The 16,076-nt window shown below is 45.0% G+C and overlaps 1 protein-coding gene across 2 annotated transcripts in view; it reads right to left on the bottom strand.

Annotated features, from left to right (window-relative positions):
- Positions 1 to 13,569, bottom strand: part of si:ch211-195b15.7 (synembryn-A) — a 17,386-nt gene extending 3,817 nt beyond the window's left edge. The window contains exons 1-10 of one of the 2 annotated variants that reach the window (XM_024271429.1): positions 13,465 to 13,569; positions 13,228 to 13,382; positions 12,820 to 12,867; positions 10,470 to 10,487; positions 9,345 to 9,434; positions 3,888 to 4,363; positions 3,126 to 3,261; positions 2,593 to 2,781; positions 1,307 to 1,401; positions 1,075 to 1,225 (exon numbers count right to left, since the gene is read on the bottom strand). In XM_024271429.1, coding sequence (XP_024127197.1) covers positions 1,075 to 1,225; positions 1,307 to 1,401; positions 2,593 to 2,781; positions 3,126 to 3,261; positions 3,888 to 4,363; positions 9,345 to 9,434; positions 10,470 to 10,487; positions 12,820 to 12,867; positions 13,228 to 13,317 — 1,293 coding nt within the window. In that variant the 5' untranslated portion in view covers positions 13,318 to 13,382; positions 13,465 to 13,569. Of the gene's footprint in view, positions 1 to 1,074; positions 1,226 to 1,306; positions 1,402 to 2,592; positions 2,782 to 3,125; positions 3,262 to 3,887; positions 4,364 to 9,344; positions 9,435 to 10,469; positions 10,488 to 12,819; positions 13,035 to 13,227; positions 13,383 to 13,464 lie in introns of those variants that run through there. The other variant, XM_024271428.2, reaches the window with a different exon arrangement.
- Positions 13,570 to 16,076: the final 2,507 nt, after the last annotated feature.

The raw sequence follows: 16,076 nt of genomic DNA, 5'->3' as shown, positions 1-16,076 counted from the left end.
AGCACTGAGATTTTCATTGTCACAAGCTCCTTGTGCAACAATGACTGTGAGGCCAAATTTAAGTTAAGGTCATTTGTTAGATTTCTTCATTTTTTCTGCAGAAAATTTGACATAAATGTATTTAACTTTACACATGTGTCATTGGTCTGATCATCCAGTGTAAAACCTCCCTGGTGTTTCCTGTTGGGGGGTCAGTTTTGGTTCAGTTGGTTTCAGCTTTTGTTCTTGATTTTCTAAGTTATGTTTGGTTCAATTGACCCCATTTTAATTTGTTGTTTTTTTGTGTTGGGTGAAATAGCAGCCTATGACAATGACAATAAAATATTTCTGATTCTGACTCTAATCGGTCATAGTGTTGCTGGAGCCTACCCCAGCTGTTGTTGGCAAAGGCGACGTACATGCTGGACAGGTCGCCAGTCCATTGCAGCAGTTTTAAAATGTAATTATAAATAGAGTTACTTCCAATTCCGAGTCTGTTCTAACTTTGACCTTCAGCCCTCAGGTTACCGCCATAAAGGTGCGCTCGTCTGGAGAGGATTTTATTCTGAATCCTGGAGGGGAAAAGCTTTTATTCCCTCTGGGTTTGTCGTACATTAAATGGGATGTACATGAGAGCAGAAAGTGTTTGTTTATGATTCTCAGCGTATAATGTAGTTTATAGATAAGTAGAAGTTTTGACTGAAAGCAGTAAGAGATTTGATCAAATCCTGGTGCTAACTCGAGATTCTCTTTTCTCACCATTTGGTTCAAACCTCCAATTTTGGGTTTTGTTTTGATTCAATATGTGATTTATCTATTACAACAAAAACAACAACAAAAAACTAAAAATTCAGAAAATTCCTCATTTTAATTTGTTAATGAGCAACAATGAGGGAAACTATTTCAGCTGTCTCATACTAAGCCTGATGTAATGCAATCAAACAATAAGTAATAAGTCCCTCTTAAGTGTAAGCTCAACATATTTGAAAACCTTCAACATACTGTAAACACCTGCAAACATGTGCAGCAGTGATGTAAGTAGTGGGGAACTACTCCCCGATTCAGGTCAAGGTTCTATTGCTAACACGCTCTCACCCTGTTCAGGCGTCGATCCATGAACAACAACAGAGCGTGCACACAGTCCATGTTGACCCCCTCACACTTGTGCGAGGCCCCCTCCACTGGCACCGCCACCATGACGTCCAGACAGGTGAGCGGCAGTGCCGACAGGATGTTCACCGTGTGCCTGCACAGACAGAGGAGAGCGTCTGACAGCAGGAGCGTCCTCCGCCTCCCTCACTGCTGACCCAGCAAACTGCCCTCTGACCCCTGAAGCTCCTCCAGCGTGTCCTCCCCGTCACAGGAAAGCAGCAGGCAACGGCGCAGCACGGCCGCCAGGTGGCGACAGAGACCAGCTTCCTCCTGTGAAAGAGAACAGTTCTCCTTTGACACCAGGAAGCGAATGTTCCTGAGAACGATTCCTGAGAACGGTTCCTGAGAACGATTCCTGAGAACGATTCCTGTGAACGGTTCCTGAGAACGGTTCCTGCTTTTGAGCCTCTGCAGCAGCACATGAGAAGATAGTGACATGTGTGAGCTGTAGGCCTTGCTGCACCACGGAAACTTTTGGACTGGTGAAAACGGACTTAAGAGGTATTAGTAGAGCATACGCACCTGCAGGTCCATCCTAACTGTTAACCCTTTGATTTTTAACACACCTTTACTTTACAACTGTTAACACGATCAACGTGATTCCAGTGGATTCTGAAGGAGAAAAGCAGCTTCAAAGAAAAAGAAAATAAACACAGGAACTCCAGTGTTATGAGGACTGCTGAGGGCTGACCTCTATGTAACAGAGGACACACAAGTTCAGGTTTTTAAACTCAAACTTGCCTTAAAAAATACCAAAAAACGTTGACTCCAGCCCAGATTGTAACAGCTGCAGGGATTCAGTGACTCTCCAATAAGGAAACCGAGCTTTTCCAAAAGAAAATGAAGGAAATCCTGTTCAGGATGATGTCCTCTCTTGTTTCACAGTGTTCTCAATGTTTACTCTCTTGTGGTCCGTCATCATGTCAAGCTTGCACTCCCCATGTTTTCACAGGATACGTCTGTTGAAAGCAGACGACAGATCTCCTGCTGCTATGATATAAAGCAAGATTCCAGAGTTATCAATAAAAAGGAGAAAATCAATCCATCCATCCTACGTTCCATCCGCCCGTTCGTTCGTTCATCCTACTGTCCATCCATCCATCCATTTTCAGAACCCCTGAACTCCTTTCATAGGGCAGTAGGAGTCAGTGCAGCTCCTGTTGAGTGAAGGTGCAGTTCACCCTGGTCCGATAGTGCAGGACCACACTCACACACTCTCACGTGCACACCCAGGAAAAATTACAGACACAAATGTATCTATGAGGCATGTTTTTGGACCCTCACATGCACCAGGAGAACACAAAAACAACACACAGAAAGGTCCCAGCTGGGATTCAAACCAGGACATTTCCACTTTGAGGCTAACCACTACACCACTGTGCAGCCCAGGGTAATCCTTAAACTCACAAAATGCGAATGTGTTTATGATGGTGGTGGTGGGGGTGTGGGGAGTGTACTCACCTCATCTGGTTCCTGCTTGTGGAACCTGTGAGCGATGTTGAAGAGAGTCTTGAGAATCTCAATGATGTCCTGGGAGCGCCTTTTGGAAATGGGCGGGGCTTCGTTGTCAATCACCCCCTCACATCCATCTTCCCACCTGGCTACCAGACACTGCTCCAAGGCTTTGGTCAGGACCGGCACGCCGCGCTCCTGAACAGACCAGAACATCACCAAATCAGAACAGTGAGCAGCTGCTGAAAGCTGCTGATGTCACAGGCCACGCCCCCTCTGCTGATCTCCATGATAGTTGTGTGACTAAAGACGATGGATGCTTGTGTTGTAATTTTATAGTTCTACCATGATTAAGATAGAATTGGAGAAATATCTCATTGAAGCGGAGCTTCTTATCTGGAAGTCACACATTTAAAATGATTCCTGAGATTTTCCTCAAACAGGAACATTTCTGACTCCACACTCTGGTGTCCGTTCCTAGAAACCTGCGTTCACATCTGCTGATCTCCCAGCATAGCAGCATAGTGCAGGGTTTGCTGTACCTGTTGCAGCTGCAGGCGGAGCTCCGGCCTCAGAGCCGTCAGAAGGAACAGCAGCCGCAGCTTGTAGAACTGGCCACTGGGGGGCACCCTACTCCAGATGCCCTCCTTCAGACTCTCCCACAGCCCCTGCATCAGTCTTCCATGGAAGCAGAAACACAGTTAAGTCAGGGGTTGCTAAGCAGCTGGTAGACTTCACTCCGTCCAGCCACCTTCCCTGAACGAGAATATCCAACATTTAATTAAACCCGAATAAATGAATGAATTCAGCCGTGAAACTGCAGAATTATTTAGCTTCCTGTGAGATGTGTGAGCAGTGGTTTGATTCCTTTCCAGAGTCACATGCTGATGGCGGGAATGCTGCTGTCTGAGGCAGTGAGTCACATCCACACAGACGCTGAGATAACACATGGTTTTTAGTCAGAAGCTGTCAGGATGAGTCTTATGTCAGTCAAAATACTCGTTTTTTCCTGTGCTTTTTAAACCTTTAACACTGGATCGTCAGTGTTTCCGTTCTTTGATTTACTATAACTTTTCAATCAAGCCGCTTTTCTCCTTTAAAATCTGCTGGAATGATCGTGTTAACAGTTGAAAAGTTACATTAATGTTAAAGAGTTTGAGTTTAATGATTTTAACATGTTCCTGTGGCATTTTTATGAGGATAGATGACATAAAGAAAAGAAATTGAGATCTTAAGTAAAAGACCACTGCGAACGCAGTTTTCTGGCCTCACCACCCTGGTCATAAAAAAGGAGGCTGAGTCACCTGAGTGCACTGGCCCTCTGCTGAGCGTGGGGGCTGTTGTAGATGATATTACACAAGACCTTCATGGCTTCCTTCCTGCACACCTCCCCATCCTCCTCCTTCTCTTCATCCTCACTGTCCTCCTCCCGGGTGTCTCTTTTTCCTGGGACCAGCATTCGTTCTTCGCCCCCCCTCCACCTGGAGCTGCAGACAGTTGAGGTATGTGTGGTGGCAGCAGCTCTCACAGCTTCAGAAAGCGAAACGTCAGAGGTGCCGTCGGCGTCCAGCGTCTCCCTGCAGCCAGGAGTTTGTTCCCCCTTTGCCTTGTTTGTGAGTATGCCACCCAGGTGAGCCAAGGTGAACAGGGCTGTGTCGGAGACCATGGGCCCCAAGGCCCTGCAGTCACGGGAGAGGATGCGCAGGGTGTGCAGACACACCCGTAACACAGCCGGCTGCAGCTGACCGCTGACGAAGGACAGCAGGGCTGCAGCCAGATCCTGTGACGAGAAATGCAGAAAACAGACAAACAGTGAAGCTGAAAGGAAAGTTTCAGCTCAGACAACAGCATGCAGAGTGAAGTTAAAACATGGACGACTATTATTCTGTCAGAAGATAAAAGGACCAATGGGGGGAGTGTGCTGGAGGGTGGAAAGCTGGTAACCATGAACACCTGTTTCAATGCAGACACCTCAGGTGTGTTTTATCACTGCGGCGTTTAAAAGGATCAGTGAAGGTAATGCAAAGCACCCTGTGCAGATCAATTTAAAATAGGTTGAAGCTTAATACAAGAAAGAATATCCCCATCAAGACACTGTTCACTTGGGTTGTTTACTGGTTGACTTTTATTCGGTTCCGATGCCAAAGTGGTTCTTTTGTCTTGGTTTCGGTTAGTAATTTGTGCCAATTTCTGTACTTCAGTAATAACAAATAATGCCTACATCTTCCCAAATCAACACATCTTCATTCCCAAGTCACATGTTGACGAATCATTAAGACCTCCTCATCAAAAATTGAGGTTTTGGGTGTCGTAGCTTTTTGAGAAGATGGCTGTTCCTAATAAATCAGAGCTACACAACCTCCAAACCGCAAACCGGCGGTCCGCCCCTCTTTCTCTGCAAACCGGAGGTCCGCCTCTCTTTCGCCACAAACTGGAGGTCCGCCTCTCTTTCGCCACAAGCCAGCGGCCCATCCCTCTTTCCCCGCAAACCGGAGGTCCACCCCTCTTTCCCCGCAAACTGGCGATCCGCCCCTCTTTCTCCGCAAACCAGCGGTCCACCCCTTTTTCGCACAAACCGGAGGTCCGCCCCTCTTTCCCCGCAAACCGGCGATCCGCCCCTCTTTCTCCGCAAACCAGCGGTCCGCCCCTTTTTCGCACAAACCGGAGGTCCGCCCCTCTTTCGCCACAAACCGGAGGTCCGCCCCCTTTCGCATAAACCCGCGATCCGCCCCTCTTTCTACGCAAACTGGCAATTCTCCCCTCTTACTCCGCAAACCGGCGGTCCACCCCTCTTTCGCCGCACTGCAAATTTCGCCTGTCAAAAATGTGATCCTTCTCAGATGATGCCTGTTTATTTTTTATGAAGAGTTCCACTAAAATCTACAAAAATGAAATCCTTCAAAGATTTTCTCGCTTCCTGGGCTTTGATCTTACTCGGGGAGTGGTGTTTCTGTGACTTACTGAGCTTGAAGGCTGTTCCGCATAAACCCGAGAGGGGGGAAAACAGGGGACCTTTGTTATTGTGGCCAGAGGGGACAGATGCTGTGCTTCAGGACCGGTTCAAGAACACAGATTGGGCCAGATTCAACCACACAGTCCTGAACCAGTATGCTTCATCTGTGCTGGAGCACATCTCCACCACTGTAGACAGCGTCACCAGCCACAAACAGATCACCATGTACCCCAACCAGAAGCCATGGATGACCCGGGACGTCTGTCTTCGGCTTAAAGCTCGGAATACCGCCTTTAGGTCAGGAGAAGTGCAGGCCTACAGCGCAGCGAGGGAATCAAGAAGGCCAAGCAGGCATACAAAAAGAAGATAGAGGAACACTTCTCCAACTTCAACCCCCTGACGTATGTGGCAAGGACTTCAGATCATCACTGACTACAGGACCATCAACCCCTCCCCCACCTCGTCTGACGCCTCCTTCCTCAACGAGCTCAACAACTTCTATGCTCGCTTTGAGAGAGAGAATGTGACAACTGCAACCAAAGCAGCTGTGACTCCAGACCACCAACCACTGACTCTTTCCCCGACAGACGTAGGAGCAGTGTTGAGCAGGATTACAGTTCACAAGGCTGCTGGTCCTGATGGGATCCCCGGACGTGTTCTAAGAGCATGTTCTGGAGAACTAGCAGGAGTACTGACGGACATATTCAACCTGTCCTTGGCCTGTGCTGTGGTACCGACCTGCTTCAAATCCACCACCATTGTACCACTACCAAAGAACTCCAACCCAACAAATCTCAATGACTACCGCCCGATAGCCCTCACCCCATCATCACAAAGTGCTTTGAGCGGCTGGTCTTAACACACCTCAAATCATGCCCCCCCCACCCTGGACCCCCACCAATTTGCATACCGGCAGAACAGGAGCACAGAGGATGCAGTATCCATAGCACTGCACTCTGTCCTCTCTCACCTGGACACCTACGCCAGAATGCTGTTCCTGGACTTCAGTTCAGCGTTCAACACAGTCATCCCTTCACAACTAATGGCAAAACTCACAGACCTTAGAATTGGCTCCCTCATGTGCAACTGGTTACTGGACTTACTGACCAGCCGCCCCCAGTATGTCCGACTGGATAACTGCTGTTCATCCACAATCACCATTAATACCGGCGTACCCCAAGGCTGCGTGATGAGCCCCTTCCTCTACTCCTTCCTCACCCACGACTGCAAACCTGTCAACAGCTCCAACACCATCATAAAGTTTGCAGATGACACCACGGTGATCGGCCTCATCAAGGACAATGATGAGGCTGCCTACAGGGAGGAGGTGGATCGTCTGGCAGATTGGTGTGACATCAACAATCTGCTGCTCAACAGAGAGAAGACCAAGGAGCTTATCGTGGACTTCAGGAAGAACGCTGACCCACACGCACCCATCCACATCAAAGGGAAGGTGGTGGAGCGTGTGGACAGCTTTAAGTTTCTTGGAGTCCACATTTCTGAGGACCTCTCCTGGACAACGGCATGCTCCAAGGTGGTAAAGAAAGCTCACCAACGCCTCTTCTTCCTGAGGACTCTGAGGAGGAACCACCTGTCCACCAACATCCTGGTGAACTTTTACCGCTGCACCATCGAGAGCATCCTAACCAACTGTATTACAGTTTGGTACGGGAGCTGCTCTGCTGCAGACCGGAAGGCACTGCAGAGGGTGGTGAAAATTGCCCAGCATGTCACTGGAGCACCACTTCCTGCCATAAAGGACATCTACAAGAAGCGATGTCTGAAAAGGGCAGGAAAAATCATAAAGGACTCCAACCACCCAGCACACAGACTCTTCACTCCTCTGCCCTCTGGCAGGCGTTACAGGAGTCTGCGGACTAAAACCACCAGGTTCCGGAACAGTTTCTTCCCAACTGCTACCACACTCCTGAACTCTGCCTCCTGACAACCTAGCCACAACACCACTCTGACTGTATTTTTTTCTAAATCACTCACAATAACAAATGGACTGATCACCACTACCTGCACATTATATGTTGAATTTCACCTGTACTGTTTCATACTGTAAATACTTGTTTATACCCTCTCACTGTTATTTATTCCACTTTGCACATTGTAGATACATATTTATACCTGCTAAAGCACTCTGGATGGATGCAGACTGCATTTCGTTGCTGTGTACCTGAGATATGTGCAATGACAATAAAGTTGAATTCTATTTTATTCCATTCTATTCTATTCTATTCTATTCTATTCTATTCTATTCTATTCTATTCTATTCTATTATTGTCTCGACAAAAACAAGAAAAAGATCACAGTCCAGGAGACCCGAGCAGACGCTCTGTCTCCTGGACTGTGGAGCGAGTGAGCTCCGCTGAAGTCCGGGAGGGTGACAGCAGCCAGAGAACCGCCGCTCTGCGACGGGACAAAACGCTCGTATTAGATTAGTATTTTACCAGGTCACTGAAAACGTCACATTAACAAAGCTAAGTTTCTGATTGGCTGATGCAACACAGCGACCTGTCAGATTTCTGTGACCTGCTGTGAAATGAAGCCAGACATTCAAGCGCTGTGCGTGCTCGTGTTCGCCCCACCAGTGGTTTTCTATGAGCCCGCCCACTATGACAGGAAAGGAAAAAGGACTGGCCAGAACTTCAAAGTGCTGAACGCAGTAACAGTGACTGACATGTCCTAAGACAAATGGACTGTAAATGAAACTAAGCACTGAAATGTGTCATCATTTGCAGCAGCTTCTTTCCGTTTCAGTAGAACCACGTGAATCATAAAGGTTCCTATTTGGAACAGAATTTTGGTACCCAACCCTAGTGTTCAGAGAGGTAGATGCGGCCAAATCAGAAAAAAGAAAAAACAACCAAAAGTTAAGTTACCTCAGACCTAAATATCATCACATGTTCGTCTGAGTATGTATGCCTTCCTTTTTCCATCCATCCATTTTCTAAACTCATTTTGTCAATTTTGGGGTCATGGAGTGGTGGCTGGGGTGTGTTACCCCCTACACCACTGGCTGGGTCAATTCCCAGTTGCCGTTGGCCCAGTGGTGCGTAACACATAGCCTCTCCTGATCAAGCACTGACCCCAGCTACTCGCGCTGGCACGGTTTTTCTAAAGGGGCTCTAGTGAGGATCATCCCAGGCCGGCAGGTGTTGGCTTTGCCACCAGAATGTCGCTGATACCCCAGCGAGAAGCGGGGGGGCGGGCAGCGGGTCGACCGTCAGCTTTCCATGTGATGTCTGCAGTTGAGTCTGTTTGACCTCTATGCACATCGACACACCCATTGAAAAACAATCGTGACCTGAGATCCGTCGTGTCGACGGCTCACTCCACCATGGAGGGACCGGAATCTAACCTCAGCACTCCTGAGCGAAGGCAGGATACACCCGGGACAGGAAGCCAGTCTGTTGCAGGGACTATCACACACTGAGGGGTAATTTAGAGAATTCAATTAACCTATGAAGCATGTTTTTGGATGGTGGGAGGAAGCCGGAGTCCCCGGAGAAAACCCACGCATGCACGGGGAGAACATGCAAACTCCACACAGAAAGGTCCCCGTTGGTGGTTCTGGTTCAGCTCCCCCATCCGGGATTTGAACCTGAGCCTTCTTGCTGTGAGGCAAGAGCGCTAACCACTGCACCACCGTGCAGCCCTGCCTTTCTTTTTAGTTATTTTTTTCTTTTTAAAAGCATTTTCTCAATTATTAAGCACTTTTCTGAAAGAGGGAAAACTCTGTTTCAACAGGTTCTGACCTTTCATTTGCTGATTGTGACATAAAACATCATAGGTACTTTACCTGACGGAGGAGAAGATCGGGTTTCTCTTCGTCTGAGTCCTCATCAGAATCAGAGTTAGAAGCACACTCCCTCACCTTCATCTTCCTGAACTAACAAACCAAAAGACAAAACCAATAACTACAAGCACAGCAACTGCAGAAGAGGGTGCAGAACCTGACCGTTCGTGGTGAAGGTCTATGACTATAATACACCTACAGAATTTCAGTCAGCGGCTTTTTGTCTGTATATTTCAAATTAAACTAAACAGCTAACTTCCAAAATGCGCAGAAACTAAACCAGAACTAGATATATAACATTACCTGCAATAATGCTAGTGCGAATGCTGTAAGCTGAATGTGGCTGTTGAAAATGCTAGTCCTGATAGCTAGCTGAAAATGCTGAAAGCTTGCTAAAATATTAGCAAAAGGACAAATTAGCCCCCAAAAAAGAAGAAAATGGAAAAATGCTAATTTTGCCAAATCAGCTAGCATATTGTTAAAATATTAGCTAAACTCCAAATTAGTGGAAATAACTGGAAAAATGGCTAATTATGCCAATATTTTTGCATTTTGTCTAAATTAGCTAAAACAGGTAACAAGTTGCTAAAATAGCATAAACTCCCAATAGCTGCTGAACATTTTAAAGTTTGAATAGTGTGTCTAGCTGAAAGTATGCAGAAATTTACAAGTTTCAAAGTGCACAAAGTTTTTGAAGGATTTGAGCAATTTCTCATTCAGTCATTTCAAACATTTGGGGCTTAATTTGCTCAATATTTCAAAAACTATTAAGTTTATGAGTACCAAAATTACAAGCAGTAATGTGCTGGACACGCTGAATGTTTTGATACCAAGATTACTGAAATGTATGTGTAAAACATGTATAGATGCCAAACTCCTTTTGTCTGATTTTTTAAAAATATTTATGCTTTCATGACTCCCTCTCAACACACTGGCAGAGTTTTGCAGCGTCAGCATGTTTGTGGAGTGGAGGACGGGGAAGGTAACATGAGTCATGAGGTTCAAGCGGCTTTGCTGCTCACGATTAGCGGTCTGCCCTGGAGACAGACGCGCACGCACACGCTGAAGGTGATGAAGCATCTAAGCACCTTTCCAGCTTACACCGTCAGCACATCTCTGTTTGTTTACCTCATCCAGCCGCTGTTGCTGCAGCCGTTTGTGCAGGGTTGAACAGCAGCAGCAGCATCGCATGCAGAAAAACACAAAGAGGAAGAAGTTAAAGTGAAGCCAGACTGCCCAGATAAACGTAGAATCGACTGGCGGTCTTTCAGGGATGTGCAGTCAGGGTTGACAGCTATCTGATCAGACCGTGCAGCACAGACTGCAGCCTGCTATCAGTAACATGAGCCAGAACACGTGAAGGGACTCTGTGTTCATCTGGATTCTGCCAAAGACGGAGTGTAAAGTCAAAGTGTGGAGAAGACCTGAAGGGCAGTTCTGAGAGAGCACCATCTCTTGGTATAGGCAGCACAACGAGGAAGAACTTCTGCTCCAGAGAAACCAGAACCAAACTCCAGAAATGGAGAGGATGTGATGACCTGCATGAATGCATAAAGATGCACTCACACACTGATGAAGGAGTTTAGCTGAGACCACCAAAAGCTCCTCCTCCTGAGCTGCAGCTTTCTCTACAAGGACGTCACCAGAGCGAAGAGTCAAACGTCCTGGAGAACCTGGTCCTGCAGCTGTGAGCCGGAGGCTAAGTGTCTTTGCTCAATATAGTGCTGGATTATAGATCCCAATACATTTGACATATTATTATGTCTCAGGGCGTCAAACTCAATCCCACAGGGGCCAAAATCCAAAACACTCCTTAGATTGAGACAGACAGGATAAACATTTATACAACACTCTAAAACTTTATAACATAATTATGAATAATAAAAAGCAGGAATATTATTCCAGAATAAATCAACTTAAACCTTAAATAACTTTAAATATTTTTCTATAAAAATATATTTTGTCAAAATTATACAAGTTAGAAATGAGCACAAAATAACATCGGGTCATTAATAACAATAAAATAAAATGATCGACATGTTATATCTGATTCAAGATATCCTTTGTGACATTCAGAAAAGCAGCCCAGACCATGACTGAACCTCCTCCATGTTTCACAGCAGTATGGGTCGAGTACTTCATTTCTGTTTGTGAACAAGGAGCTGAGATCAAGCAGCTCCAGTTTGGTCCCATCTGTTCAAAAGAGATTCTCCCCGAAGTTCTGTCCAGATCTGTCAAATTGCATTGTGGGAAATTTGAGTTTGGCTCATTTGTACAGTTTCCTTCCAACACTGGGGTGATTTCTGTGAAGTCCTTCTGGTTCAAACAAATCCTGATGATGGAGGGTTCCCATTAAAGGCAACTCCAGGCCTCGAGGGCCGCTGTGTCTGCTTGATTTCCAGATATCGAAGCCTTAAAGAGCCATTTGGGTCGATTTCTCACTGACCACGACTCAGTAGGAGCCACACATCCTTTATACTTTTATGATTTATGTTATTATTCTTTTATGAGAAATACAAACTATTAAACAGAGGTTCACAAGACTTCCTTTCAAAATAAAAGACTTCCTGTGTTGAATAGAATCATCTTGATGGAGCAAATCTAGTGGTAGGTTGTATAACGTCAGCCATGAAAAAAAGGCATGCTTTTAAATATTTGTGGTGCTTCTTAGCCAGAAATTCATAAATATAACTTTCTAACGTTAAAACACTTTTTAAACTGAAAGCTTTTTGTTTTTCATCAACCAGAGAGCCACAGTGGAGGGGTAGAAAGCCAGACGTGGCTCTGGAGCCTCAATTTGCAAACCTCTGAACTAGCCCTCCTCACTACTGATTACCTGGTGCAGGTGTGTCCAGCCAGAGCAGGGTGTGTTAGAAAACATGCAGGACAGCAGTCCTCGAGGCCTGGAGTTGCCCATGTCTGGGACCCATTACTTTTGTCCACTTTGCTTTTTAAAGAGTCTGTTTAAAGGGTAACCAAACAGGGTAGTTGGAGGTTGACTCCATTCTCAGCCCAGATTTGAAAAATGCCCCCAAAAAAGGGGGCGGGACCAGTGGAGAAGACTGAGCGGCAGAGGTGTAACTTTGATCTATGATTGAGAATGTGAGAATCTCCACAGAACTTTCTGAGGAGGTTGAGAATTTTTCAGCTGGTCCAGAAGCTTATTGTTTGGAGCCGTTGCAATGTCTGGCAGTGGTTCTGCCAGCACAGCTGAGGGTTTGCAGGTCTGAAGATGACCCGTGTCTCAGTGGTAAAAAGACGCTAGCATCATAGCTAATAAAGGCTAACATATTAAACAAACAATCCTGAGTGAAATGTTCATTATAAATCCATCACCAGGACGGAGTTTGCTGGATATAATTCCAATAGAACTCAACCTCTGTTCCCTAACTTCTAAATCCACTGGAAAGTTGTGCAGCCCAGTAGGAGGGGGCAGTAGAAGCTGCATGAGGGTAGATGGGACATCTCTGTTTCTGACCTGTTTTCTCTCCTGCGCCTCAGAGTCAAAGAAGAAGCAGTCTGCATACTGTGGAGAGAAAACACAGAAGTTATCACGCTTATGTTTACATTTGATTCTGCCATTACTGGTTCTTAAAACAAACTTCCCCAAAAGCATGACGGTATTTCCTACTGTCATGACATAGCTTCATGGTTCACTCAAATGCAGTTTACTCCATGACAGAGCTCCACTGATATAAACTAAGTTACTTTGAGTGTTCAGTGTATGGGGGAGGGGGGAACGGTGGGGATGGTTGCATTCAAAGACAGATGAACAGGAATCCAGCCAATGACAGCCTGTCTCACCAGGCCATCCACACTGTTTCCATGGTTACAAGCATAAATGTTTCTCGTGCCGTTCTGATGCAGTAGTCATGGCAACCGTAACCTGGGTATTGTAGCTGTCCAGCAGGAGTTGAACCGTGTCCTGGTCTCCGATGCTGATGCTCGCGATGATCCTCTCCACGTCCGGTGCCATCCCTGAGGCCCAAAGCAAAGACCCCCCACCCCCCGCTCACCAATGAGAAGCTGCTCGCATCTACACTGACGTGGAGAGAAAATGACGTTATCTCCAAGACCAGATTCAAAGAGTTCTAACCACTAACAGTCTGACTAGTACAGGAACCTGAAACTGGCAGAATAAGTGCGGGACACGGGTCAGAACCGGCCTGGACTCCTCTTGTAGGTGCTGTGAACAGGAGCAGACTCTTCCAACCTGCTGCAGCTTCCTCAGATGAAACCACGGACGGGTAATCTCCAGCTCATCTTCCTCAGCACATTCCCTCCCTCACCCCACCCTCTAAGCTCTGATAACCCCCCACCCCACACACCCACACACATACACATGTCTTCCTGCTACAGGTTTGATAACCTGTAAACAGAACTGCTGTCTTTTGTCATAGATGTGCATGAATACGTCCAGAGATGTAATCATCCTTTTGAGGTCTTGTCTGTGTGGGCTCTGACACACTTTTATCTGAGTTGTAAACATTTTCACTGATTTGCATCAGCTCTTTAACCCTTGAAGACACACGTGTCAAAGTCAAGGCCCGGGGGCCGGATCCGGCCCTCCAGGTAATTCTATTTTATTGTTATTAATGATCCGATGTTATCTTGAACTCATTTCTAACTTGTATAATTTTGACTAAATATATTTTTATGGAGAGTAAAATACCGAAAGTTATTTAAGGTTTAAGTTGATTTATTCTGGAATAATATTCCTGCTTTTTTATTATTCATAATTATGTTAAAAAGTTACAGTTTTAAACTTTTAAAAATTGTCATTCTGCTAGATTTTTTGGACTAGTTCGGCATTTATTAAGGTTTTTTAGTCTGTTTTGGAGTTTAGCCAATATTTCAACTACATGCTAGCTGTTTGGCTAATTTAGGCTTTTTTCAGCTTTTTAGGCTGTTTTGAAGTTTAACCATTTTTTTCAGCTTTATTAGCTGTGTTGGCTAATCTAAGTTTTTTTTAGGCTAATTTGGCATTTAGCTAATATTTTAGCTGGCTCTCAGCTTCAGTTTTTCAGCAATTTCAGCATCTTCAGTGGCCAAATTCATCTTACAGCATTCACACTAGCATTGTTGTAGGTAATGCTATATATCTAGTTCATAATTTTGTTCAAAGGTTATGGTTTTAATGTTTTAAAATGTAGTTTTAGAGTGTTCAATAAATGTTTATCCTGTTCAGTCCGTGATCTAAGGGGTGTTTTAGATTTTGGCCCCTGTGCGATTGAGTTTGACACCCCTGCTTTAAGACCCGAGGCATCATCAGTGACTCTAAACACAAAATCTTTAACTTTTCAACAGTTAACATGATAATTTCAGCAATCTGCTGGAATTATCATGTTAACTGTTGAAAAAAATACAGAAAATCAAAGAACAAAAACACTGGAGCTCTGATGTTAAAGGGTTAAACATCTTATAATTCACGATCAGCTTTAGATTCAATTTAAGGTGTTTCTTCCTCTTCAAACACACCTGGATTCATTTCTGAGCAGACAAATACAGATAATTTTTTTGGATTTGCATTTTTTGTCTCTGCAATCTGCAAATGTTTTCAAGTTAGTGAGTTTAGTACTTTTTGTGAAGTGGCTGCAGAATTTTGGGCTCAGTTCTATCATGGTTTGGATTTATGGTTTGACATTTTAAGGAGTATTTTAGTTTATCTTTGAACTGAAGTTTGATCAAAAGTTTAACTTTATATAGTCTTTCTCTGAATCTTTATCAAAGTTCTGCAGAATCTGTGGGATTCTTCTCCTCCATCGTCCTCAGAGCCCTTTCACAGCTGCTCTTGTGCTGCTGGATGACTGGTTATGGCTAGAGGATGTTATTGGTCAGAGGAGATGTTCAGATCATGTAAAGAATCACATGAAGGAGTTGATGCTTCATAACAAAACACCGTCTTAGTCACATGGACCTGTGCAGGTTTTAGGGTTGTCTGAGTCTGTGGAGGGTCACAGAAGGAGGAGCTAGTGCATCTTAAGAGGAGTTCAGGAGTGTCTTGTAGTTGACAATTACTGTCATTTAAAAATATGTACTCAGTAGTGTTTTAATGATGATTATGAAGTTTTTAACCAAAATCCCACAACCTAAATGTCTTAAAAAGACATTTTTCATGTTGATCAGAAGCCTCTGTTTCCAAAATCTCCTCTGAGGGGGCGTGGCTTTAATGATTCCACCCCTGTCTGATTATGATAGCTCTGTGTCTCTCTAGCATAAATCTTCACTTCTGCTACATAAAAACATCCATCAATCTGGGTAATGTCCAGCCGTATGGTTCTGATCCAGATGTCAGCTGGACGAGGAAGTGAAGATCTTCATGGACAGAACTTCCTCCAAAATCCTGATTCTTTCTCCTTCCAGTTCACCAAAGACTCTTTTAGCTAATTCTCCAATGTTTATTGACTGTGATCAATACATTCAATCATTGGTTTCTCAGAGTTCTTGATAAAATAATCAAAGCTAACATCAAAATGCTCTTTCATTGATTTACAATCCTTTCCAACTGCGGTCAAATGAGCCGCCGTTCACATTTCCGTGGTCACATCAAGAAGCTCCGTGGAGTCTGGTGGAGATTTTCCAGCGTTCTCAGTCCTGCTACCGTAAGTATTGGATGAAACTCACACCAAAAATCCAGTGATGCTGATTTGACCACAGAAATGTGAACGGCGGCTCATTTGACTGCAGTCAATGTGAAGATACCATCTTCTCTTCTCCAGAACCTGAACTAGACAC

This window comes from Oryzias melastigma, linkage group LG8 (assembly GCF_002922805.2).
Source record: "Oryzias melastigma strain HK-1 linkage group LG8, ASM292280v2, whole genome shotgun sequence".
Lineage (NCBI taxonomy): Eukaryota > Metazoa > Chordata > Actinopteri > Beloniformes > Adrianichthyidae > Oryzias > Oryzias melastigma.
Note: the sequence above shows the minus strand (reverse complement) of the source record. Positions and strands in the feature narration are given on the sequence as shown.